Raw genomic sequence first — 24,323 nt, 5'->3', positions numbered from 1 at the left:
CCTACGACTCCCATGTGGAACATGGACTGTGTCCAACCTGATTAGCTCATCTACGCCACTTAGAACAGTGCCTGGCACATAGTAAGTCCTTAGTAAATACCATCATCATCAATATATACTAATGCTACCACTTCTATTCCCTGCCTTTCCAGGCTGGCCCTCACTTCGAGGGCATGATTACTTTCCCTTCCTCAGTTCCATTTCCTGGGCCTGCCCTGAAGGAAGAGGGCCTCTGTGTACTTGAGTGTAGCTTCTGCACTTGTGCTGTCCTGGTGGGTTGCTGGAGCTACGGGCCCCCGAAGCCCACTACTCCCAACAATCGGGCCTAGATCCCAAGTCTCCGAGACCCCACCCATGCCTGGCTGCTTGGACGTGGCTCTACTGTGCTGGGGAAGAAAGAGAGGGGGTAAGTGGGGAGACCACCCAAATCCATCCCAGCTCCCTCTTTGACCACTGTTTCCACGTGGACCTGGGAGGCTGATTCAAGAAATGATTGGAAGATACCATGCTCAGGGACACAAGGAATCTCCCCACACTCCTACCCCCACCTATTCCACCTCACAGTAAAAGCTGCTGGGAATAGGGGGCAAGAATGGGTTCCCCCTCCACTTGCCCTGGTTGGGGGAGGAAGGCGAAAGATAGAAAAGCAGACTCAAATTCCAGTTCTTCATCTGACCCATTATGAGTGTTGAAAGAGAAAGCGGAATTAAGAGTAAGATGAGAACGTGACCTGGGAGAGTTTTGTTTCTGAATTGCTCGCTAGAGAACTCCTCTTCTGTGCAGTCATTTAATGAACCACTAAGTTGGAAAGCTTCCTCAATAAATGGGGGAAAAAGGTTGACTGCCAACCTTAGGAAGTCCATCCCATCTATTCCACTACAGAGTTGGCCTGCGGCATAATACCCTGTGGTGCCCTAACTCCAACACGCAGTGGCCGTGCAGGCTGCGACTCAGTAGGTGCACTCAGTCACTCAGCAGCAGAAATTTGGACCAGCTACAGAGCCACCCGCTCATTCCTCTTATCCTGCTACAACCCGTTCATGCTCTTCGCTTTTTCCAAGTATGCCTAACTGTTCCTCACCTGCCATTCTCCAATAATGACAATAACTGTGGTATTTTATGTGGTGCTATGTGTCAAGCACATAGGTGCTTGGGTTCATGGGGTCATAGGTTCTAATCCCAGTTCTGACACTTGCCTGCTGGGTGACCTTGGGCAAGTCATTTCACTTCTCTGGGCCTCAGTTACCTCATCTGTAAAATGGGGATTAAGACTGTGAACCCTATGTGGAACAGGGACTCTGTCCAACCTGATTTGCTTGGATCCACTCCAGCACTTAGTACAGTATCTGGGATATAGTAGGTGCTTAAATACCATTATTATTATTATTATTAAGAAGCACTGAAGCACTGGGGTAGATGCAAGATAATCGGGTCCCACATGGGGGTCCAATCCGATTAGGAGGGAGAACAGGTACTGAATGCCCGTTTTGCAGATAACTAAGGCACAGAAGTCAAGTGACTTTTCCAAGGTCACAAAGCAGATGAGTGGCAGAGTCAGGATTAGAAGCCAGGCTTTCTGACTCTCAGGAAAAAAAATGCACTGAGATCAGTTGGGTCCTTAAATCCAGGTGGTGCCACAGTTACTGGCAGAAGGAATTTCAAAGGCATTCATTCACTCAATTGAATTTATTGAGAGCTTACTGTGTGCACAACACTGTACTAAGCACTTGGGAGAGTACAACATAACAATAGACATTGCCTGCATCGAAGTCACTGTCCTCCTCCGGAGTCACTGCCGCTTGGCCTCTTCGCTCTGCACTAAGTGCTCAATAAATACAACTGATCGATCAATTGGATCGCTTCACTGCTGCTTCCTCATTTATAGTGAGGAGTCCCCGGATGTGGAGTTGCCCATCCAACTCCCTGCTCAGCCTTTTCTCCTACATGGAATTCCCTCCCCTTCTCCAATTCACCAAACCATGATCCTTCCCTTCCTTCAAAAGCCTTCCTTAGTATCGCCTCCTCCAGAAGGCACTACCTGATCATACTTCTTTATCAGCCACCTCCACACTTTGGTATTTATCTGCTAATTGACTCACTTGAGCTTGCCAAATAGTGGACGGGTGAAAGTGAGAATAGATAATGTGTCTTCACTTATTTCCCCATCAGATTAAACTCCTTGAGGACAGGAATCTTATCTTTTACTTCTGTTATAATAATAATAATAGTTCTTAAGTGCTTACTATATGCTAAGCACTGTTCTAACTACTGGTGTAAATATAAGGTAGTCAGGTTGGACACAGTCCCTGTCTCACACATCCCTGTCCCACACAGGACTCATGGTTTTAATTCCCATTTTACAGATGAGGTAACTGAGGCCCAGAGAACTGAAGTGACATCCACGGTCACATAAGCAGACAAGTGGTGGAGCTGGGAAGGATTAGAACCCATGACCTTATGACTCTCAGGTCGGTGCTCTATCCACAAAGCCACACTGCACGTTCCATGCTCCTAATCTGATACTGTTGGTGATGATGATGATGATGCCCATCTGCCCCAGAGAATTCCCCACCCTTTTCCAACTGGTCCCACCACAAGTCAATCTTTATAATCAATGATATTTATTAAGCACTTACTATGTGCCCAACACTGTACCAGGCAGTTCGGAGAATACAAAGTTAGCAGACACATTCCCTGTCCACAATGAGCTGACAGTCTTTATAGGTTTCAGGATGGGTTTGGATCCTAAAGTGGTCTTTTCCATCAGACTTGGGCTAAAGAAGAGTCAGGGTGAGTTGAGCTCAATCAACGGAATTTTATTGAGCACTTACTGTGTACAGAACACTCTACTAGGTACTTGGCACAGTCAAGTACTTAGTTAACACGTTAACAGAATTGATAGATACATTTCTTGCCCAATCAATTATATTTACTGATCACTTACTGTGCACAGAGCACTGTATTAAGCACTTGTGAGAATTCAATACAGACATTTCCTGTCAACAAGCTTACAGTCTACAGGGGGAGACAGACATTAATATAAATAAATCACAAATATGCACATAAGGGCAGTGGAGCTGAGGGAGGGGTAAATAAAGGACGCAAATCCTACGGCAAGGGTGACACAGAAGGGAGTGGGAGAAGAGAAAATGAGGTTTAGTTGGGTAAGGCCTCTTGGAGGGGATGTGCTTTTAAAAAGGCTTTGAAGGGGCAGGGGGAGGTAAAAGTGTCAGATATGAAGAGGGAGGGCGTGCCAGGCTAGCAGCAAGACGTAGGTGAGTGGTCAGCAGTGAGACAGATGAAATCGAGGTACAATTAGTAGGATGGGGTTTGAGGAGCAAAGTGTGTGGACTGGGTTATAGTAGGAAAATAGCAAAGTGAGGTAGGAGGGGGCAAGGTGACTGAGTGCTTTAAAGCCGATGGTAAGGAGTTCGTCTGATGCGAAGTTTGTCTGGGGTTCTTGAAGAGTGGGGAAACAAGAGCTGAACGTTTTTGTACAAAAATGATCTGGGCAGCAGATGCAGTACCGTGAGGAGAAGCTGCTGGCTCGGGGGCAGGCTCAGTATGCAGTAGAGTGGGGAGAAACAAGAGGCAGGGAGTTCAGCTAGGAGGCTGATGCAGTAATCAAAGGCAGGATAGGATAAGTGCTTGGATTAATGTGACAGCAGTTTGGATAGAAATCCTAACTTATACAATGCCCTGGTCTGGGGGTTTTTGGTAGGTATGACAGGCTTCTCTCAGATGAAGATGATCACCAGATTTGCTTCCCACCGGTCACCCGCTTGGTGTACATAAGGTGGGAAGTGGTCTCTCTCGGTTACAGCAAGAGCTAAGTGCTATATTTCCTTGTGGAGAAGTAGTTCTCAAGGTGCTACGGTAACCCCAAAGCCACCCAGGCAAAGTTACCCGCATACTCACCACGGTTGGCTTGCTCCAGACGGTCTGCTGGCAGTGTTTCACAGCCCCACACTGAGATGCAATCTTCAAGTTCTGGCACCAGACCTCAGAACCCTTGGCACATTCTTCTTGGCGGAAGAGGGAGGTGGCTAAAACTGAAGCGAAAAACCACACCATCAAAGATCCCGCAATTTCTCCCACCAGTGCAGGGCATCCACCTCTACAGCGGCTAAGGGAAAAAGTCATGGTCATTCCCCAGCTAAAAGGACCTCCCTTACTCTAAGGAAGTGCTTTTCCACTTGTGCATTCCCACACTGCCCTTGTGTAATACTGAAGATTACCACTCAAGGCTCAAGTCACCACTCACTTTTTTTTGTAAAAAAAACACAGACGTGGGACTTCAAAAAATAATCTAGTCTGCCTCTCCATACCAACCCAAACCTCAGATTGTACAGAGCTCGACCATCACACGGGAAGCGGTATGACGTTGAAGAGATCACAGGTCTAGGAATCAGAAGGTCATGGGTTCTAATCCCAACTCTGCCACTTGTCTGTGTGAGCTTGGGCAAGTCATGTCACTTCTCTGGGCCTCAGTTCCCTCATCTGTAAAATGGGGATTAAGAGAATGAGCCCTAGGTGGAACAGGGACTGTGTCCAACCCCATTTGCTCGTATCAACTCCTGTGCTTAGAACAGTGCCTGGCACAGAGTAAGTGCTTAGCAAATACTACAATTATTATTTTTATCCTTATCACCATAAACTGGGCTGAGCCAAGTCCATAATCACCCCAAACCCCTTACGTGTGAAGAACTGGGCTGGACACCTTTTTGATGGAGATATTTCAAATCCGGTTCAAGTCTTACTTCCTTCTGGTGACTAGGCAAGTGGTGGGGGAAGGAAACAAGGGAAAAGAACACTAAATTGATGCTTCTTTATTATGCTTTGTCTTACTGTTCTGGCTTGGAGCGAGAATATTTAAATGGTGAGTAACATCACACAGAACCTACCTAGGCTATGAAGACACTGCATCCCTTTGTATGCCAGCCTAGTGATGCCAATAAAACTTTTAAAACGTTTAGGGCAGACCAAACCCCTTATTCTGCTCAGACTGGGCCCTGAAGTCACCGCCGAGGCAGGGCTCTTACTAACCCTTTAAGTCCCCAGAGAGAAGATCCAAAAATACTCTTGGGAAAATGGATTGATACTGCCTCTAAGAAAAGCAGCATGACATAGGGGATAGAGCACGGGCCTGTGAGTCAGAAGGTCATGGGTTCTAATAAGGCTCCGACACTTGTCGACTGTGTAACCTCAGGCAAGTCACTTAATTTCTCTGTGCCTGTTGCCTCATCTGTAAAATGGGGACTGAGACCGTGAGCCCCATGTGGGACAGGGACTGTGTCCACCCGATTTGCCTGTATCCACCCCGGCGCTTAGTACAGTGTCTGGCAGATAAGTATGCACTCAACAAATGCCACACAATTACTATTATTATTACTAATACGAGGCTCCTACCCTCCAGAAGCAGGAGCACAAGATGAGCCACTGTAAATTCACTAACTAATGTTACTTCCAGAGAAAAGTCAACAAGTTCCTGTCATTTTGCCCCAAAAGGAGGGATAGGCTGTGATATCACAATGCAACATAAAATAATAATTGTGATATCTGTTAAACACTTACTATGTGCCAGGCTGTACTAAGCGCTGGGGTAGATACAAGTAAATCAGGATGGACACAGTCCATGTCTCACATGGGGCTCACAGTCTTAGCCCCCATTTTACAGGTGAGGGAACTGAGACACAGATATGTTGGTATTTGTTAAGCGCTTACTATGTGCCGAGCACTGTTCTAAGCGCTGGGGTAGACATAGGGGAATCAGGTTGTCCCACGTGGGGCTCACAGTCTTAATCCCCATTTTACAGTTGAGGGAACTGAGGCACCGAGAAGTTAAGTGACTTGCCCACAGTCACACAGCTGACAAGTGGCAGATCTGGGATTCGAACCCATGACCTCTGACTCCAAAGCCCATGCTCTTTCCACTGAGCCACGCTGCTTCTCATAATAATGTTGGTATTTGTTAAGCGCTTACTATGTGCCGAGCACTGTTCTAAGCGCTGGGGTAGACATAGGGGAATCAGGTTGTCCCACGTGGGGCTCACAGTCTTAATCCCCATTTTACAGATGAGGGAACTGAGGCACAGAGAAGTTAAGTGACTTGCCCACAGTCACACAGCCGACAAGTGGCAGAGCTGGGATTCGAACTCATGAGCCCTGACTCCAAAGCCCATGCTCTTTCCACTGAGCCACGCTGCTTCTCCTGCAAGAGGGGCAGCAATGTGCCAAGCACCTACCATTAGAAGCAGGCAGGTAAGCCAGCACCACAGAAAGGGAAGCAGAAAGGAAGGAGGCCCTTTTGCAATGCACACATTCTCATTTTTTAAAAAGTTTCCCTTTCTCTAGCTCCAGCCCAGTTCCCCAGACACAGAATTTCTCAATTCCGCTCCCGATCAGATGATAGGGAAGGTCCGCTGGGTCAGAACATGTCATTCATCAGGTAACAATCCAGATTACCTGTGATTAGATCCCTTCAGCCTATGCAGAGAAAAGGCATAAATATGGGCAGTTATGTCATAGTCACAAGATATTACAACCTGACCTTCTGGGGGAGGATACAGATCTGACCCAAGAACAAGGTTGCAAGCACTTAAACGTGTCCCATGGGTGGGACCAAATCTGGAATGCATTTCCTGATCCACCCCCATTCTGGGCTTCTGGCCCTGCCTCGGTACAGTCTTGGTTTACACCATCACTTTGCTGCAGAGATGAAAGCTAGAGAGTTAACAGTGCCTGATTCTTCCTGACACAGAGCCCTCAATCTGCTTTTCTCTCCATTATCTTCCAAAGCCTCTTTCCCGCTTCAGGCCCCGCCACCAAATGGCACCCGTGTTCCTACAGACCTGAGAGGAGGTACACAGTCTAAAAGGAGCAAGGTGGGAGCGATTCAGGGGTTCTCCCCGACTCCGAGAAAAACGCTCTAAGTTTTTCAGTCTTCTGCAAACGGTTCCGGGTGACATCTTGAAGTTATGTTGCAAAAACTGCCACAACACGTGACTTGTGTCTATTTCTTAAAAGTCAGTAAAGGGTGTCGGGTATCTGAGCGCCTCACGACCCCAACCTTCCCTGCCAAAAAATAATTTTAAAATTTGGGAACAGAAGATGATGAATCATAGGTGTCCCAATAAGCAGAACATCCACAGAAACTGGGCTCACATGACAATTTACGGAAGTTAGTCAGACTCCATTTGGCAGTTCTCTTTCATCGGCTAAATTCTAAGCTCCTTGAGGGTAGGGATGTCTACTAACTCTACCGTACTAAACTCTCCCAACTACTTAGTACTGTGCTCTGCATACAAACAGTAAGTGCTCAAATACTGGTCTGCTCCACCTGCAGCAGGTCATAAATGGTACACATCATTTGTTCCCAACCTAAGCAAAGTCAGAATAGGAGCACAATTCCAAACCCAAAGTACCATTTTGCGGGGGGGTTATTTTAGAGGTCAACTTTCATGACATTTTCTATTCTGCATTTAAAGGGCTGAAGTCCTGTTCTACAGGGCTTGCCATACAGTAAACGCTCAATAAACACAACTGGTTGACAGAATAGCGTTTTGCATTCTAGGATGCTCCTTGGGCAGTCAACTCTCTCGGAATCAGTAGTAAACCAGTCTGAGTACCAGTTTTTTCCCCATCTCTACCTCCATCAGTAAAGAGACTCCTTTACTAATGCCAGCCCTAGGTTAGGGCTCTGAGAGCAATAATGTTTTGCCATATAGGAAGAGCTCTTACCAGAGATTAATTTTGGATACTTAGTAAAGCTAACCTGTCCAAACAGAAAGTGGGTTGCTTCAAAGCAAAATGAGCAACCAGTACCATAACCTCCCACCTGCCTTGTGAGAGCCACTGAAGTGACACAAAGAAGAAGTGGAAATATATTTACCATAGCTTCATTTTTGACATGTGAGAGAACAAAAACTAACCTGGTTACCAATACTGATGAGGTTGAGTGCTCTTTCACTTACAGCACTTGGACAGTGAGAATTTATTCCTCCTCATTTAAGCCCTAAAAAACACTTCACTGGCCTGAAATCGTTAACTGTATTCATTGAACGCTTAAAGTGTGCAGAACACTGCACTAAGCCCTTGGGAAATATCTTGAATCTCATCTAAGCTGGAAAGTGAAGAAAGGACTGGTCCCAGCTAGTCAATCCTCTGACGAGAGACTACCTGGGAACCATAGGGCTTATTGTCCAGGCTGGAGGCAAGACTAGAGGATCTTGAAGAGTTTTTTTCCAGTTCTGGGACACGAAGATGGATGGAATACTTGTTCATCTCAATTCAGCAAGACAAGTTACGGTTCCCATTTCACTGTGAAACAGATACTAATAATGGATTTACTGGGGCATAACTAGTCACCATAACACTTTAAATACATAATGGTCTATGGCCCCCTATCAAGGGTTGGGAAGAGCAACGGAGGAGGAAAGAGGCAAATCTGTGGCACAGCGGTGACAGAAGATGCAAGAGACTTTGGGGAGAAGGCTGGAGGACTTCATGAGATTCTCCCCTGCTCCCCAAACATGGATGTCTGCCAGCCCAGCCATCACCCCAGTTGAAGCTCCTCCAAATCTTCCTGCTACTCAGCATCAGGACCAAGTCCAGCCCACGGCTGCCCGTTTTGGAAAAAAACTCAGTCACCCAGGTACAAGTTTGGTAGCTCCCACTTGTTAGTAGACCAGATTGGAATCTTTTAGAGCAAGGGATAAGAAATAGGTTGATAATCACATATTTCATGCTCCGAATTTGCCTGAGGATGTCACGCTAGAAGTCAAGCGCTTCCACAGAAACATCCCCAGTTGTGAGCTTCTAACTACATTGAGTTCTACCAGAATACGTTTTCAGTACACGTTTCGGATATGTCAGACTCACAGAATGTTCTTCCGTGTCAATATGTAGATGGGAGAAACAGTTGTGTGTGAAGCGTCAAATCTGGGGTGAGTACTACAGTGAGATTTTCCTTAACGTTGGACTCTGCAAGATTGCTACTCCCACAATATAGGTGAACTGGATCTTCCAACTGGCAGCACTAGATCTGAATTCATTAAACACTATAAATCATTTTTATGACCATCAGTTAGCTGAAAAATAGGTCAGCTCTGCATGTTGTTATTGCCTTTAATGTCGCCTAAAAAGACTATCAGTTTGATTTACTTTCATCTGTAGTTACACACCTTTGATCATTCCAGAAAACCCTTTTATGTGAAACGGCCGGCATAAATCTGCAGCTGTCAATTTTAAGGGGTTACTGTAGGTTCAAGGCAAGGTTCACTGAATTTGATTTTAAACTAATATAAATTCCCATGGAGAGCTTCTACTTCACCTGAAAAAGCAACAATACACTCTAAAAGTATTTATAATATACTGTGCCTCTTAGCACAGTATAAGGTTTAATATATATGACAGTCAATCATTGGTATTTGAGTTCTTACTGTGCGCAGAGCATTATACTAAGCACCTGGGAGAGTACAACAGAATTGGTAGACACATTCCCTGCCTACAAGGAGTTTACAGTCTAATGGGGATACAGACATTAATATAATAAAATTACAAATATGTACATAAGTACTGAGGGACTGAGGGTGGGGTAAATATCAAGTGGTAAAAGGGTACAGAGTCTAAGGTGCACAGATGACATAGAAGGGAGAGGGAGTAGGAAAATAGAGGGCTTAATCAAGAAAGGTCTCCTGAAGGAGATGTAATTTTAATAATGCTTTGAAGGTGGGGAGAGTGAACATCTGTCACATATGAGGAGGGAGGATGTGGGCAAGGGGTCAGTGGCGAGATAAACAAGATCAAGGTACAGTAAATTGGTGCTGGAGGAGAGAAGTGGTCGGACTGGGTTGTAAGTAGAAAACCAGCAAAGTAATATAGGAAGGGGGGCAACCTGATTGAGTGCTTTAAAGTCAATGGTAAAGAGTTTCTATTGATTAGGAGGTGGGTGGGCAACCACTGGAGGTTTTGAGGAAATATGGACTGAATTTTTTTTGGAAAAAATTATCTAAGCACCTGAGAGAAGTATTGACTAGAGTGCAGAGAGACAGGAGGGAAGGAGGTAAGTCAGTCAATCATATTTATAGAGCACTTAATGTGCCGAGCACTGTACTTAGTGCTTGGGAGAGTAAAATATGACAACAGACATATTCCCTGCCCACAACAAGCTTCCAGTCTAGAGGATGAGCTTACAGTCCAAAGAATGAGCTTACAGTCTAGAGAAGGAGGAGGAGAAACATTAAACATGGCAGAGTGAGAGCTACCAAGACCCCCTGTTTCCAGAACCAGTGATTTGCTCTCAATGCAAGTCAAGGTGGGAAGAGGAAAAGTGGTTTGGATCAGCACAGTAGCAGTCTAAAGGGGAAAGAGTGGTTTTTAGTGATGTTGTGAAAGTAGAACTGAGAGGACTTGGTGACAGACTGAATGAGAGAGATGAGTCAAGGATAATGCCAAAGTTACAGGTTTGAGACAGGGATCATAGTGGCGGTGTCTAAAGTGATGGGAAAAACATGGGAAGGATAGGGTTTGGATTGGAAGATGAGTTCTGTTCAGGACACGTACAGCTTGAGCCGTGGATGGGACATCCAAGTAGAGGTGTTCTGAAGATAGGAGGAAATGTGAGACTGAAGAGGAGACAGGTCAAGGTTGGAAAAAGTAAACTTGGAAAATCATCAGTGTAGAGATGGTGGTTGGAGTCACAGCAGTGAATGTGTTCCAGAACTGAGCCTTGAGGTACTCCCATATTGAGGAGTTGGGAGGCCCAGGAAGAATGGTCAGAGAGATAGGAGAATTTATCAGCAGGTCTTGCCCAGCTGGAAGTAAATCAATGCATTTTTCTAGCACATTTCTGTAACTGAAAAGATACATAAGGGAAAACTCTGTGTGTGTGTGTGTGTGTGTAAATTACTGTTTGCTTAATTTTGAGCTTAAAATAAACAAGGTTTTGAAAAAAATCTAAATCTTGGGTCTGGTTCAGAGTCACTGATATATTCCTAGGAATAAAATCTGATTATTCCTAGATCCTCACTCCCTCAATAACTTCACCTACTTTACTACCAGGTCAGGGCCAAGTTTAAAAAAATAATAAGAGGCAGAATCTCTGCCCCACTATTAGGCCTCCTCTCTTAGATTATCTTTACAGGCACACTGAATCAACAAGTGGACTGGTTCAGAAATAACCTGTAAAGTCTGCTAGACAAAAGAATGGGTCTACGGAGAGTCTTACGCAAGATACACACGAGTTCTAGAATTGACTGCCTGAGAGTCAGGGAACTGACAAACGTTTAGACACAAGTTTGGGGGAAGCAAAGCAAAAGTTCCTCCCCTGAAATAAATCCAGACCAACCAAGTTCTGCAAAAAACTGAGGTACATTCTTTTCTTCCTCAAAGCATAATTTCTTTCAAGTGATTTCCCAAATCTCTGGCACAATTTTACAGTGAAGAACTCTGAAACCACCCCACCCGCCCCCTCACCTCCGACACACACACCCAAACACAAATTCTAGCTAACAGATCAATCTTTTTTGCTCCCAAGGAAAGGTGGCAGGTTCAGCTCCCCCCTTCCCCCCTTTGAAAAATCAGCAAGTTCAATAAGTGATAATTTATTAGTGAGAGAACATGGTTCTCAGTAATCAAGGCACTTCTGGTAACAAGTTCCAAGCACCACTTCACCTGAAACAAGGACTTGGCATCCTGACCAGACTCTGAAATGCAGAAACAATGTTTATCCACAAACTCTACAAAAGACCGACACCTCACTTGAAAGGTGTTTTTTGCCAAAGTTTAATCTGCTTTTCAAAGGCAGGTTATTTTCGTAAAGTTGGCCTAAGCTCAGGAAATGGTATTATGTCTTCCCAAGCTACAAGTGGCACTGTAGATTTCGATTCTAGTTGTCTAGCAAAATGCTTACTAAGTGTCAGTCAATGATATTTAAGTGCTTGGAAGAGTACAATATAACAGAGTTGGTAGTTATGTCCCCTGCCGACAAAGAGCTTATAATAATAACAGTGGCATTTGTTAAGTGCTTACTATGTGTCAGGCACTGTTCTAAGCACTGGGGTGGATACAAGCAAGTTGGGGAAGACATTCCCTGTCCCAAGTGGGGCTCACAGTCTCAATCCGCATTTCACAGATGAGGTAACTGAAGCACAGAGACATGAAGTGACTTGCCCAAGGTCACACAGCAGACAAGTGGTAGAGCTGGGATTAGAGCCCATGGCCTTCTAACCTATTCTGAATCTAGGTGGAGTTTACAATGTACCAGACCGTGTTAGATGGTGGCACACAGTAAGCGCTTAATAACAATAATAATGCCCAAATATCAGAGATCCAAGTACAAAGCATGAGGCTGGGTGCCAGGGCTGGATTTCAGTCCTGACTAGCTCCTCAATGACCTGCTGGGTGACCTTAGGAAAGGCCCTCAACCTGTCTGGGCCTCGGTTTCCTGCACAGAGTAAGTGCTTAATAAATACTATTGACTGATTGATCGGGGCACAAAGTACTTTGTGCGGAGGGAGGGGAGAGGTTGTTAGAAATGAAACTCCAATCAGGCATTTGCAAAGCCCCATTTCCTTCATTCCCACTCTGGAATGCACCACCCCCACAGTAGAAAGTCGTTATTGGAACTTTGGTAGGGAATAGTTTTCCTATTGCAAGAACTTTAAGAAAAAAAACCCACAAAGGGGAAGAAGTCAATTTATTAAAGATGAAAAAGGTTGAACAAACCATTTAAAGCACAAAAAATGCCTTTATACATTCTGATTCCTTACACAGCCCAAAGTCATAAACAAGGGGCATTCCAATATTTGCTCTAGCTCCCTATCTCATTTAGACACTAGCACCCCATATTCCTCCCAATAAAAGAATTTTCTACTGCAAGAACAAAGCTCCTTTGTAAAACATCAGGTGACAGATCCATTTTTATCAGATTGATGAAAACTCTGGACAGAGAAAAATCAGGCCTCTCTCTCATAAAACCAGGAAGTTATAAGTGGCAATCCCAGGAAGAAGCAGACCTGACTCAGGGTAGCAGACACCTTATCAGATTTAGGTGTTGACAGAATGGAGGAAGAACAAGAGGAAGGCAAACCGGTTTCCCAGCAATACTCCTCTGCTGACCTGAATAGGCTCAAGCGGGAGCTGCACTACCCCCCAAAAATAAAAATAATGAATTTGCTCCTTTCAGCCCAACACCCACACCTGGGGAAGAAAACTTTAAGATGGTAGGTGTGTTGGGTTAGTTTTCTTGTCCTCCAAAAACAGAGTGGCACTTCCTGAAAAAGGGCAAGAACAACACATGGGAACCCAAAAGCAAGGCAGGGGTGGGGGGAGGACACTGGGGGCAGGAGAAAAATTTTTCTGTGTAGTTGGAACAAGTGTGGAGAAACAAGAAGTCCTAAATTCAGCAAAGAAACAGCATGGTCTAGTGGAAAGCATGGGACTGGGAGTCAGAGGACCGGGTTCTAAACTTATCTGCCGTGTGATCTTAAATCACTTAACTTCTCTGGGCTCAGTTACCTTCACCTGTAAAATGGGGTTTAACACTGTGAGCCCCTCGTGGGGCTCGGACTGTGCCCAATCTAACCCAAGTACAGTGCCTGGCACATAGTAAGCACTTAAATACCATTTAAAAAAAAAGACATAACCAAAATTGCTTCAGAAATTGCCCAATTTCTTTTGATTACCCAAATAATTTTATCCCACCTAATCTTGATTATACTGGGTCCTTCCTTTATGAGGGGGTAAAGCCAAATCAATTATGGAAGTAAGATGTGATTGGACAATGCTTTTTAAATGGTACCTGTTAAGCACCTACTACGGGCTATGCACTGTGCTAGGCACTGGGGTAGATTACAAAATCATCATGTTGGATTTAGTTCCTGCTCCACATGGGCTCACACTTTAAAGTAGGAGGAATTGAGATTTAAATCCCATTTTACAGATGGGGCAACAGCCACAGAGAAATTAAGTGACTTGTCCAAGATCACATAGCACAGATAAGTGGCAGAGCCTGGATTAAAATCCAGATCCTCTCTCAGATCTGCGCTCTTTCCACAAAGCCTCACTGCTTCCCCCAATTCCCTGTACTACCATTGTTTCAAATAAACCAGCTCCACTGACAGGGACATCAACTACTAAACACAGAATCATACATCCTCCTTCAAAGTAGCACGGATTGGTATAAATAGGTAAACATCTCATCTGTGGACTGAAGTGGTTCTTGAGAAACCCGTTTCCAAGACCACATGAAAAATCAAGTCCAATTACATCAGTAATATGTAAAAATCACTGCTGAAGATTGAGGGCTTGGAGTCTTTCACACTGGAAGTGCACCCATGTTTCCCTTGAAAATGTGTGCAAAATGGATTTCAAAAGTGACTTCCTGGAATGATGCCATTTCACCTGGCACAGAAACCAGTAAGGAACCAGAGTGTTGAGGCCGTTCTTTAAAAGGTTTTAGTTTTGGTTTTCATCATCCTAAGTTTTTGTAAAGAGTTTCTTTTTTGTGGTAAGATTACAATTTCATCTCAAGAAGCTGCAGGGTTCAATCAATTGTATTTTTTGAGTGCTTACCATGTGCAGAACACTGTACTAAATACTTGGTAGAGTACAATACAACAATACATCAGAGTTGGTAGACAATCCCTGCCCACAATGAATTTACAGTCTACAGGGGATTGAGATTCACATTCACCCTTATCTTGCTGCCTAACACCATCACTGCACATGATTACTAAAACCAAAGCTATTTATTGAGCATTTACTGTGTGCAAAACACTGTACTAAGCACTTGGAGGAGTAAAATTCAACAGAGTGGGTAGACAATTTCTGCCCTCAAGGATCTTACAATCTACTGGGGAAAACAAACATTCAAATTATATATAGGGGAAGCAGCAAAGGACCAGGATGGGTACCTAAGTTCTGGGGGGCACTTTTTATCCCCATTTTTACAGCTAATAATTATTATGACTATGGTACTTGTTTAGCGCTATGTGCCAAGCACTGTTCTAAATACTGGGATAGATACAAGTTAATCAGGTTAGACACAATCCCTGTCCCACATGGGGTGAACACTCATATCCTCATTTTATAGATGAGATAACTGAGGGGCAGAGAAGTTAAAAAACTTGACCAAGGTCACACAGCAGACATGTGGCGGAGCCGGAATTAGATCCCAGGCTTTTGCTCAATCCGCTAAACCATGCTGAAGAAAAGAGAAATAAAGTGACTTGCCAAAAGTCACAAAGTAGGGCGCGTAATGACAGGATCCAGGTCTCCTGACTCCCAGGCCCACGCTCTTTCAACTCGGCCTCACTACCTATTTGTAGGAGAGCAATTATGTTATGGCCAGTTCACCACTGTGTTGGGGCAAGGTCTTCTATTCGTTCAATCATATTTGAGCCCTTATTGTAAACAAAAGGCTGTCCTAAGCGTTTGGGAGAGTACAATATACCAATTATTCCATTCTCCTATTCTTTTATTAAAGTCTCTCTTCTAAACTGTGAACTCCCAGTGGGCAAGGATCAGGTCTTCCAACTCTACTGTCTACCAAACGTTTAATAAAGTTCTCGACACACAGTAAGCGCTCCATTAATACTGTTGGTTGTTCGATATCTAAATCCTGTGGCAGGAATGGCCCTATCAGGCACTGGAGAGAAGTACAAGGACAGGAACTCAGACATAATACCTGACACAGATGGGGGTGCAGTCTAAAAGGGGGGGAACTGACAACAGGGGAAAGAATGGTAAAACCCGACCCCATCACCTCAGCGGTTAGGAAATTGCTGGGAGGGAATGGTCTCTGCACCCCACTGTTCCACCAGAATCACACTGGTTCTACGTTATCAAATCTTCTCAGGGTTCCCCAAAACTTGGTTAGTTTGCTTCTTCCTGCTCTGCTCCAGTGGATGGCTCTTGTCCAGCAATGCCACGCTAGGGAGGGGACACCGAAATGGAGCACTTCCTCCTTTCCCCACTCACCAAGGAGACCCACAGCCCTGGGGATGGAGTGCTCCAGATTACGTGGTCCTGGTTTCGGCCCACCTCGCTCGAAGACAGGAGAACCTTCTCCAGGACAAGGCAGCAGGGAACCAGCAATCGTGAAGCTTTTTTGGTTTACCATATCAAACCAAACATTGCTTGAAAGAGTCATATCAAACACTCCCCCCCTCTGCTTCAAGGGATTTCCCCCTTGAAAGTTAGCCCCAAAGCCATTTACTCTGTGGAAAGCCAGTCCAGCTAAACAAGTTTCAGTTCCTGGAACTCTTAGAGAGAAGGGGAAGCAGGCAGAGTCGAGCGAAAAGATTTCAAAAGTTCATCTTGGCTGAAAGTTTACAGCTTCCACAAGAAAATGAGAGTTTGCACTGGACTCGGTGGGTGCTGTCAATTGCCTAAGCAGAAAAGTCTGCAGACAGTCAGATTGTTCTCTGGGGAATGAAGAATAATGAACTAATTTGCTCACTTTCTGTTGCTGTAGGTTTCACACACATTTCTAATCATACAAAGAACAGCTAGGGAAAAAGAGAGAATGTTTCAAGAAACATCTTCACTTCAGATTTCCACTTCTCCCACTCCCTTCTGCATCACCTTAGCACTTGAATTTGCACCCTTTTATTCTGTCCTTCCTCAGCCCCAGAGCACTTATGTACATATCTTTTACTTATAATAATGCCTGTCTCCCACTTTAGACTGCAAGCTCATTTTAGGCAGGGAATGCATCTATCAATTCTGTTGTATTGCACTCTCCCAAGCACTTAATACAGGGCTCTACCCACAGTAAGCTCTCAGTAGATTGACTGATTCTACAAATTCTAGAGCATGCTAAGCACTCCAATTCCCTAAAGCAAACTAGAGGAAAGCCCTGAAGCAAACATAATTGGCCTAGAATGCTACCAATCAATAAATGCTATTTATGGAGCACTTACTGCATGCAGAGAACTGTACTATGTACTCTATGTACAGAGTTGGTAGACATGTTCAACGCCCAGTGACTTTAGGGCTTACCAAATGCTAAGAGGCTGCCTAGCTCTATCCTAATGCTTGTAAGATGCAAGTCCAGAGATGGACATTTGCTTTGGATCAGCTGAGGTCCAACCCTCAGAATCCTTTTGAGAGGAACTCTGGATAGCATTTTACAAACCCCTGAAACATGAAAGGGTGAAAACTATCACTCTTAACCAAAGGAGAGCTGGTCACTGCCAAAGACCTTAATTGAAACAGAGAACCTATTGTTATTATTATTGCAGTTATTAAGCACTTACTGTGTGTCAACCACCATTCTAAGCGCTACGATAGATGCAAAGTAGTAGGTAGATGCAAAGTAGTCGGGTCAGGCACAGTCCCTGTCCCACATGGGGCTCACGTTTAAAAAGAAGGGAGAATAGGTATTTAATTCCCATTTTACAATTCAGGGAACAGGCACAGAAGTTAAGTGGCTTGCCCAAGGTCACACAGACTACCAAGGTGTTTTCAGAAAGCCTTTCTAGGAGTGTCAATCCCACCCTCTCATCTGGGAGCAGCAGGCCCTTCCCAAAAAGGGGCTCCGCTTTTGGAGGAGGGACAGGACAGGGTCCTGCATCAGGGCCTGTGATGCCTTTTGGGACCTGCTCCACCGCCAAAACGGGCAAAGGCAGGAGGTAGCGGGGTCCAGCTGGCTGTCAGGCTGGGAGCCGCAGAAGTAGGGAGAAGCGTGGGAGACGCTGCCCAACTTCCTCGTCTCAAGCAGCAAGAGCAGCCGCCACGACTGAACTGGTCCATCTGCTCAAGCTTCCGAAACGGCTGGAATGACACTGCCGGTCATGCCAGAAACTCCCATGAACAGCCCCAGAATGAACCGTTTCAGTCAGGGCGGGGGTGGCAGCAGCACAAAAGCAGCTGCTGGGAGGAGGACGTGGGGGTGGGAGAGCAAAGCAGTTCTCCTGTCCTTTGCCAATAATCCTGCCTGCCTCGACTTACCCCTTTTTCTGTTTCTTTCTTTGCTCTTTTTGTCCAGCCCCCAGGAGACCCTACCCACAGCCTGACCATCTTGGGAGAAGGAAGATGGAGCAGAAGATTGTTCTCTCCTCTCCGCACCATCCCAGCCACGCTTCTGCCCCCAGCCCAAGAGGTGGAGGTGATCCAAGGCTAGAAGGAGCCCAACACAGGCACTTTCTCTCAGGAGGAGTCTTCAGCACAAGCTCCAACTGCCCAGATCAATCTGTAACCTAGCAAATACATTTTGTGTTAAGCCTCGATGACCAAAATCAAAAGCAAGTTACCGCTCAAGAAACAAGTGACACCCGTTGCAGTAAATTCTGGTTTCTCTTTCATCTAAAAATGACATCACCTCAAATAGCTACGCATTTAGGGTTGAATGTACCACATACCCCTAAATCATGCACGCCAGTCCTACAAAGGGTCAAATAGCATGCTCACACTCCAGATGTTGTAAACCTTAGTTATACACATCAAGGCCCTGCAACTAAGATTGCAGAGTTAAGTTTATGAGGAGTCTCATTCTTGGGCAGGGTGAGTAGATCACTAGCTCTCAAGAGCTGCATAAAACAAGCTGGAGACCTCTGCCGGAGTAAGAAAACCTTTTCCTAGGAGATCTGGTTGCTATTTAATTAGGTGGTCTTGCTTTCATTTTATTGGAATTTTAATTTTATTGAAAATCAGTCCCTAAATTTCTTCTTCACTGTCACTTGGGTTGAAAAATGTCCTCTCTCTAAGAATGAAGATAGTTTTGCCTTATCCACTGGGTTGTCACCTAAACACCTTGCTGCAATTAAGAGTCACCTATAAACATTTTTCCTTAGAGCTGGTTGATTCTCAAGACTTCTGAGGTGATTGCAAAAACGGAGCCATTATCTAGTTTTGAGGAATATAAAAATGGCTGTACCTTCATCTGTATTTAAGCACTTACTCTGTGTAGAGCACTACACTAAATGCCTGGGAAGGTACAGGCAAGAGAGTTGGCAGACAGTCCCTGCCCAAAATGAGCTTACAGAAGAAGAATGTTTAGTAAATTATATTTAGTGTTTATACTTATCCATCAGCTACTTTCTGCCTGCTGAGACAAAGAAAAACCTATTGCATATAAAGCTCATGCATCACTGACTCATCCACTGGTACACTATATGGAAAGCCATATACTTTTCTATATTTTTGGTCCAAGTTGTGATTGAAAAATATCCCCTCATCCTTAGGGATACAGTGCTAATGGCATGAGTTATGAGAAGGGACATTATACACAGCTACACAGAGGCCAGACTTGGTCATAGGGTAGCAATTATTTTGCCAAATATTTTCACATATTTAGCACCACTGCTTCATGTTATTATTAATAATAATAGCATCTTGAGTTTTGCACAGCACTTTTATTTTTCCAAAGTGTTTTCCCATCGATGACCTCATTTTATCCTTACCACATCACTGTGAGAAGGGGAGAGGCAGACATTATTATCTCCATTATACAGATGAGGAAATTGAGGGCCACAGAGGTTAAGTGACTTGCCTAAGGTCACAGACCAGGCCCATGGCAGAGCAGGGCATAGACCCCAACCTCCAGACTCAAACCTGTGCTCCTTCTACTAGGCTCTCAGCATCCAATCTCTCTGAAATAGATCACTTAAAAAAAAAAAAGAAGCACACTCAAGGTTAAAATGGCAGTTAAAAACCTAGTGGCGTTTCTGAATGATCCTCAAGTAGTTCAGGCAAGACTGATTTTTTTTTTGTGGCATTTATTAAACACTTTGTAGCCTGGGGTAGATAACAAGCTAATCACTTGTTCCACATGGGACCAGCCTGAATTTCCATGCTACAGATAACAGGCACATAGAAGTGAAGTTATTTGCCCAAAGTCACACAGCAGACAGGGGGCAAAGCTGGAATTAGAACCCAGGTCCTCAGCGTGGCTCAGTGGAAAGAGCACAGGTTTAGGAGTCAGAGGTCATGGGTTCTAATCCTGACTCCGCCACCTGTCAGCTGGGTGACTTTGGGCAAGTCACAACTTCTCTGGGCCTCAGTTACCTCATCTGTAAAATGGGGATTAAGACTGTGAGCCTCATGTGGGACAAGGTGATTACCCTGTACCTACCTCAGCGCTTAGAACAGTCTCAGCACATAGTAAGCACTTAACAAATACCAACATTATTATATTATTACGATTTCCAGGGCCGTGCTCTAACCACAAGGACACGGCATTCAGGCCTATAATGCAAGGGTGCTCTTTAACACCACTCTCTGATCTCCAGGTACTGTGTTTAACACAAACTGAGAAAATGGTGATTGCCCAAATCTCTCAAACCTTTCATTCATTCATCCCATTGTATTTATTGAGCGCTTACTATATGCAGAGCCCTGTAAATCTTGCAACAGAGTGCTAAGATTTTGAAAAATAGCTAATCCTGGGCACGATCATCTTGAACTTAGAAGCAGATCATCTTAATGAACTCAGATCACCTTAGAAACAGCGTGGCTCAGTGGAAAGAGCCCGGGCTTGGGAGTCAGAGGTCACGGGTTCCAATCCCGGCTCCGCCGCTAGTCAGCTGCGTGACCTTGGGCAGGACCCACCCTCTGCTTCTCCCCGTCCCCCCTTTCCCATCCCCTCAGCACTGTCCTCATTTGTATATATTATTTATTGCCCTATTTATTTTGTTAATGAAGTGTATAGCTCCTTGATTTTATTTATCTTGATAATGTCTTCTGTTTTGTTCTGTTTTGCTTTGCCGTCTGTCTCCCCCAATTAGACTATGAGCCCATCATTGGGCAGGGATTGTGTCTGTTGCCAAACTGTACATTCCAAGTGCTTAGTACAGTGCTCTGCACATAGCAAGCGCTCAATAAATACTACTGAATGAAGTCACAACCTCTCTGGGCCTCAGTTCCCTCATCTACAAAATAGAGATGAAGACTGCGAACCCCAAACAGTGCTGGGCACATAGTAAGCGCTTAACAAGTACCACTATTATTATTAAAATGGGGATGAAGACTGTGAGCCCTACGTGGGACAAGCTGATGACCCTGTATCCCTCCCAGCGCTTAAAACAGTGCTGGACCCATAGGAAGCGCTTAACAAATACCACTATTATTAAAATGGGGATAAGGCTGTGAGCCTGACGTGGGACAACCTAATGACCTATCTACCCCAGCACTTAAGAGAAGCAGCATGGCGCAGCGGAAAGAGCCCGGGCTCGGGAGTCAGCAGTCATGGGTTCAACTCCTGGCTCTGCCACCTGTCAGCTGTGTGACTGTGGGCGAGTCACTTCACTTCTCTGTGCTTCAGTTCCCTCATCTGTAAAATGGGGATGAAGACTGTGAGCCTCACGTGGGACAACCTGATGACCCTGTATCACCCCTAGTGCTTAGAACAGTGCTCTGCACATAGTAAGTGCTTAACAAATACCAACATTACTAACAGTGCTGGGCACATAGGAAGCGCTTAACAAATACCACTATTATTATTAAAATGGGGGTGAAGACGGTAAGCCCTACGTGGGACCACCTGATGCCCTTCTATCCCTCCCAGCGCTTAGAACAGTGCTGGGCACATAGGAAGCTCTTAACAAATACCACCATTATTAAAATGGGGATGAAGACTGTGAGCCCTACGTGGGACCACCTGATGCCCTTCTATCCCTCCCAGCGCTTAGAACAGTGCTGGGCACATAGGAGGTGCTTAACAAATACCACTATTATGTGAGCCCTACATAGGACAACCTGATGCCCTTCTAACCCTCCCAGCGCTTAGAACAGTGCTGGGCACATAGGAAGCGCTTAAGACCCACATTATTATTAAAATGGGGGTGAAGACTGAGCCCTAAATGGGACCACCTGATGACCTTCTACCCCTCCCAGCGCTTAGAACAGTGCTGGGCACATAGGAAGCGCTTAACAAATACCACTATTATCCGAGCCCTACGTGGGACAACCTGATGCCCTTCTACCCCTTCCAGCGCCTAGAACAGTGCTAGGCACATAGGAAGCGCTTAACAAATACCACTATTATTAAAAAGGGGGTGATGACTGTGAGCCCCAAGTGGGACAACCTGATGCCCTTCTATCCCTCCCAGTGCTTAAAACAGTGCTGGGCACATAGGAAGCACTTAACAAATACCACTATTATGTGAGCCCTACGTGGGACAACATAATAATAATAATGTTGGTATTTGTTAAGCGCTTACTATGTGCCGAGCACTGTTCTAAGCGCTGGGGTGGACACAGGGGAAACAGGTTGTCCCACGTGGGGCTCACAGTCTTAATCCCCATTTTACAGATGAGGGAACTGAGGCACCGAGAAGTTAAGTGACTTGCCCAAAGTCACACAGCTGGCAAGTGGCAGAGCCGGGGTTTGAACCCATGACCTCTGACTCCAAAGCCCGTGCTCTTTCCAGTGAGCCACGCTGCTTCTCAACATGATGACCTCCTATCCCTCCCTGCACTTACAACAGTGCTAGGCACACAGAAAGTGCTTAACAAATACCATTATTATTAAAATGGGACAATCTGATGCCCTTGTATCCCTCCCAGCGCTTAGGACAGTGCTGGGCACCTAGGAAGCGCTTAACAAATACCACTATTATCTGAGCCCTACGTGGGACAACCTGATGCCCTTCTATCTCTCCCAGCGCTTAGGACAGTGCTGGGCACCTAGGAAGCGCTTAACAAATACCACTATTATCTGAGCCCTACGTGGGACAACCTGATGCCCTTCTATCTCTCCCAGCGCTTAGGACAGTGCTGGACACCTAGGAAGCGCTTAACAAATACCACTATTATCTGAGCCCTACGTGGGACAACCTGATGCCCTTCTATCTCTCCCAGCGCTTAGGACAGTGCTGGACACCTAGGAAGCGCTTAACAAATACCACTATTCTCTGAGCCCTACGTGGGACAACCTGATGCCCTGCTATCTCTCCCAGCGCTTAGGACAGTGCTGGGCACATAGGAAGCTCTTAACAAATACCACTATTATGTGAGCCCTACGTGGGACAGCCTGATGCCCTTCTACCCCTCCCAGCGCTTAGGACAGTGCTGGGCACATAGGAAGCGTTTCAGAAGGCCCCACATTATTATTATTGTGGAGGTCAAAGGGGAGAGCGTTATACGGGAGGAAGGGGCCCTCCTGCCTCCACGGGGGCCGCCCCCAAACGCCCAAATGGGGGCTCAGGAGAACGCCAGGATCATCGTCCTCTTCCTCCCCTTCCCACCAGACGGATCGGGAAGGGCTCCGGGCCTCCGTCCTCTCTTGGGAGCCCGCCCTGCCCAGGGCCTTCCCTCCCAGGGCCGCCATCGTCCCCGCTCAGCGCTGCTCCTCGCCCCGGGGCCGCCGGCGCATGCGCAGAGCCGCCACCCCCACAAACAGGGGTGCGGGAGGACAACGGGGCGGCCGTCCTCCTCTGTCGCCATCCCGCAATCAGCAGGGGAGGGACAACGAGCGGAATCCGGCCAGCCCCAGCTTACCCGCGCCGAAAAAGCAGGGCACGAAGAGGAGAAAGGCCCGCATGGTGGCCGACTGCCTCCGCCGTCTGCAATGCGGCGAGTCAGCTGATCCACCGCCGCTATAAACACCGCCCGCCCCGGGCTCCGCTACTGCGCAGGCGCCACTCGCCCTCCTTCTCCCCCTCCCACCCCACTGCGCAGGCGCCACTCTCCCTCCTTTCTTCCCCCCCGTCCACTGCGCAGGCGCCACTCGCCCTCCTCTCTCCCCCCCGTCCACTGCGCAAGCGCCACTCGCCCTCCTTTCCCCCCACCCCTCCCACCGCGCAGGCGCCACTCGCCCTCCCCCCTCCCGCCTGACCCTGACTCAGCTTTGCCACGGCGCCTGCGCGGGAAGGATGCAGAGCTAGGCCTTTTTTTGCGGGGGTGTGAAGCAAAGAAGGGGAAATGGAAGAAGGGGAGAAAAAAGAAAAGGCAGGGCGGGGAAGCTTTATTTTTTTTAAATGGTATTTGTTAAGCGCTCACTAGGTGCTGAGCACTGTTCTATTTGTACATATTATTACCCTATTTATTTTAATAAATAATAAATATTTATTTTGTTATGAAATATCACCCCCGATTAGACTGTGAGCCCTTCATTGGGCAGGGAATGTCTCTATCTGTGGGCGAATTGTACATTCCAAGCGCTTAGTACAGTGTTCTGCACAATGAGATGTACATCACCTTGATTCTATTTATTGCTACTGTTTTAATGAGATGTTCATCCCCTTGATTCTAGTTATTGCTATTGTTTTTGTCTGTCTCCCCCGATTAGACAGTAAGCCCTTCAGTGGGCAGGGATTGTCTCTATCTGTGGGCGAATTGTACATTCCAAGCGCTTAGTCCAGTGCTCTGCACAATGAGAT

General features: G+C 45.9%; 1 protein-coding gene across 4 annotated transcripts in view; it reads right to left on the bottom strand.

Annotated features, from left to right (window-relative positions):
* LOC100077317 (prosaposin) overlaps positions 1–23,580 on the bottom strand; it is a 41,931-nt gene extending 18,351 nt beyond the window's left edge. For 2 of the 4 annotated variants that reach the window (XM_029059738.1, XM_029059739.1), the window contains exons 1-3: positions 23,443–23,530; positions 15,982–16,092; positions 3,919–4,052 (exon numbers count right to left, since the gene is read on the bottom strand). In XM_029059738.1, coding sequence (XP_028915571.1) covers positions 3,919–4,052; positions 15,982–16,092; positions 23,443–23,485 — 288 coding nt within the window. In that variant the 5' untranslated portion in view covers positions 23,486–23,530. Of the gene's footprint in view, positions 1–3,918; positions 4,053–15,981; positions 16,093–23,442 lie in introns of all 4 variants that reach the window. The other 2 variants (XM_029059740.1, XM_007664618.3) reach the window with 2 other exon arrangements.
* Between the last annotated feature and the right edge of the window lie 743 nt (positions 23,581–24,323).

This window comes from Ornithorhynchus anatinus, chromosome 3, assembly GCF_004115215.2.
Source record: "Ornithorhynchus anatinus isolate Pmale09 chromosome 3, mOrnAna1.pri.v4, whole genome shotgun sequence".
Taxonomy (NCBI): Eukaryota; Metazoa; Chordata; class Mammalia; order Monotremata; family Ornithorhynchidae; genus Ornithorhynchus; species Ornithorhynchus anatinus.
The sequence above is the reverse complement of the archived record's forward strand: the minus strand, read 5'-3'. Positions and strand labels throughout refer to the sequence as shown.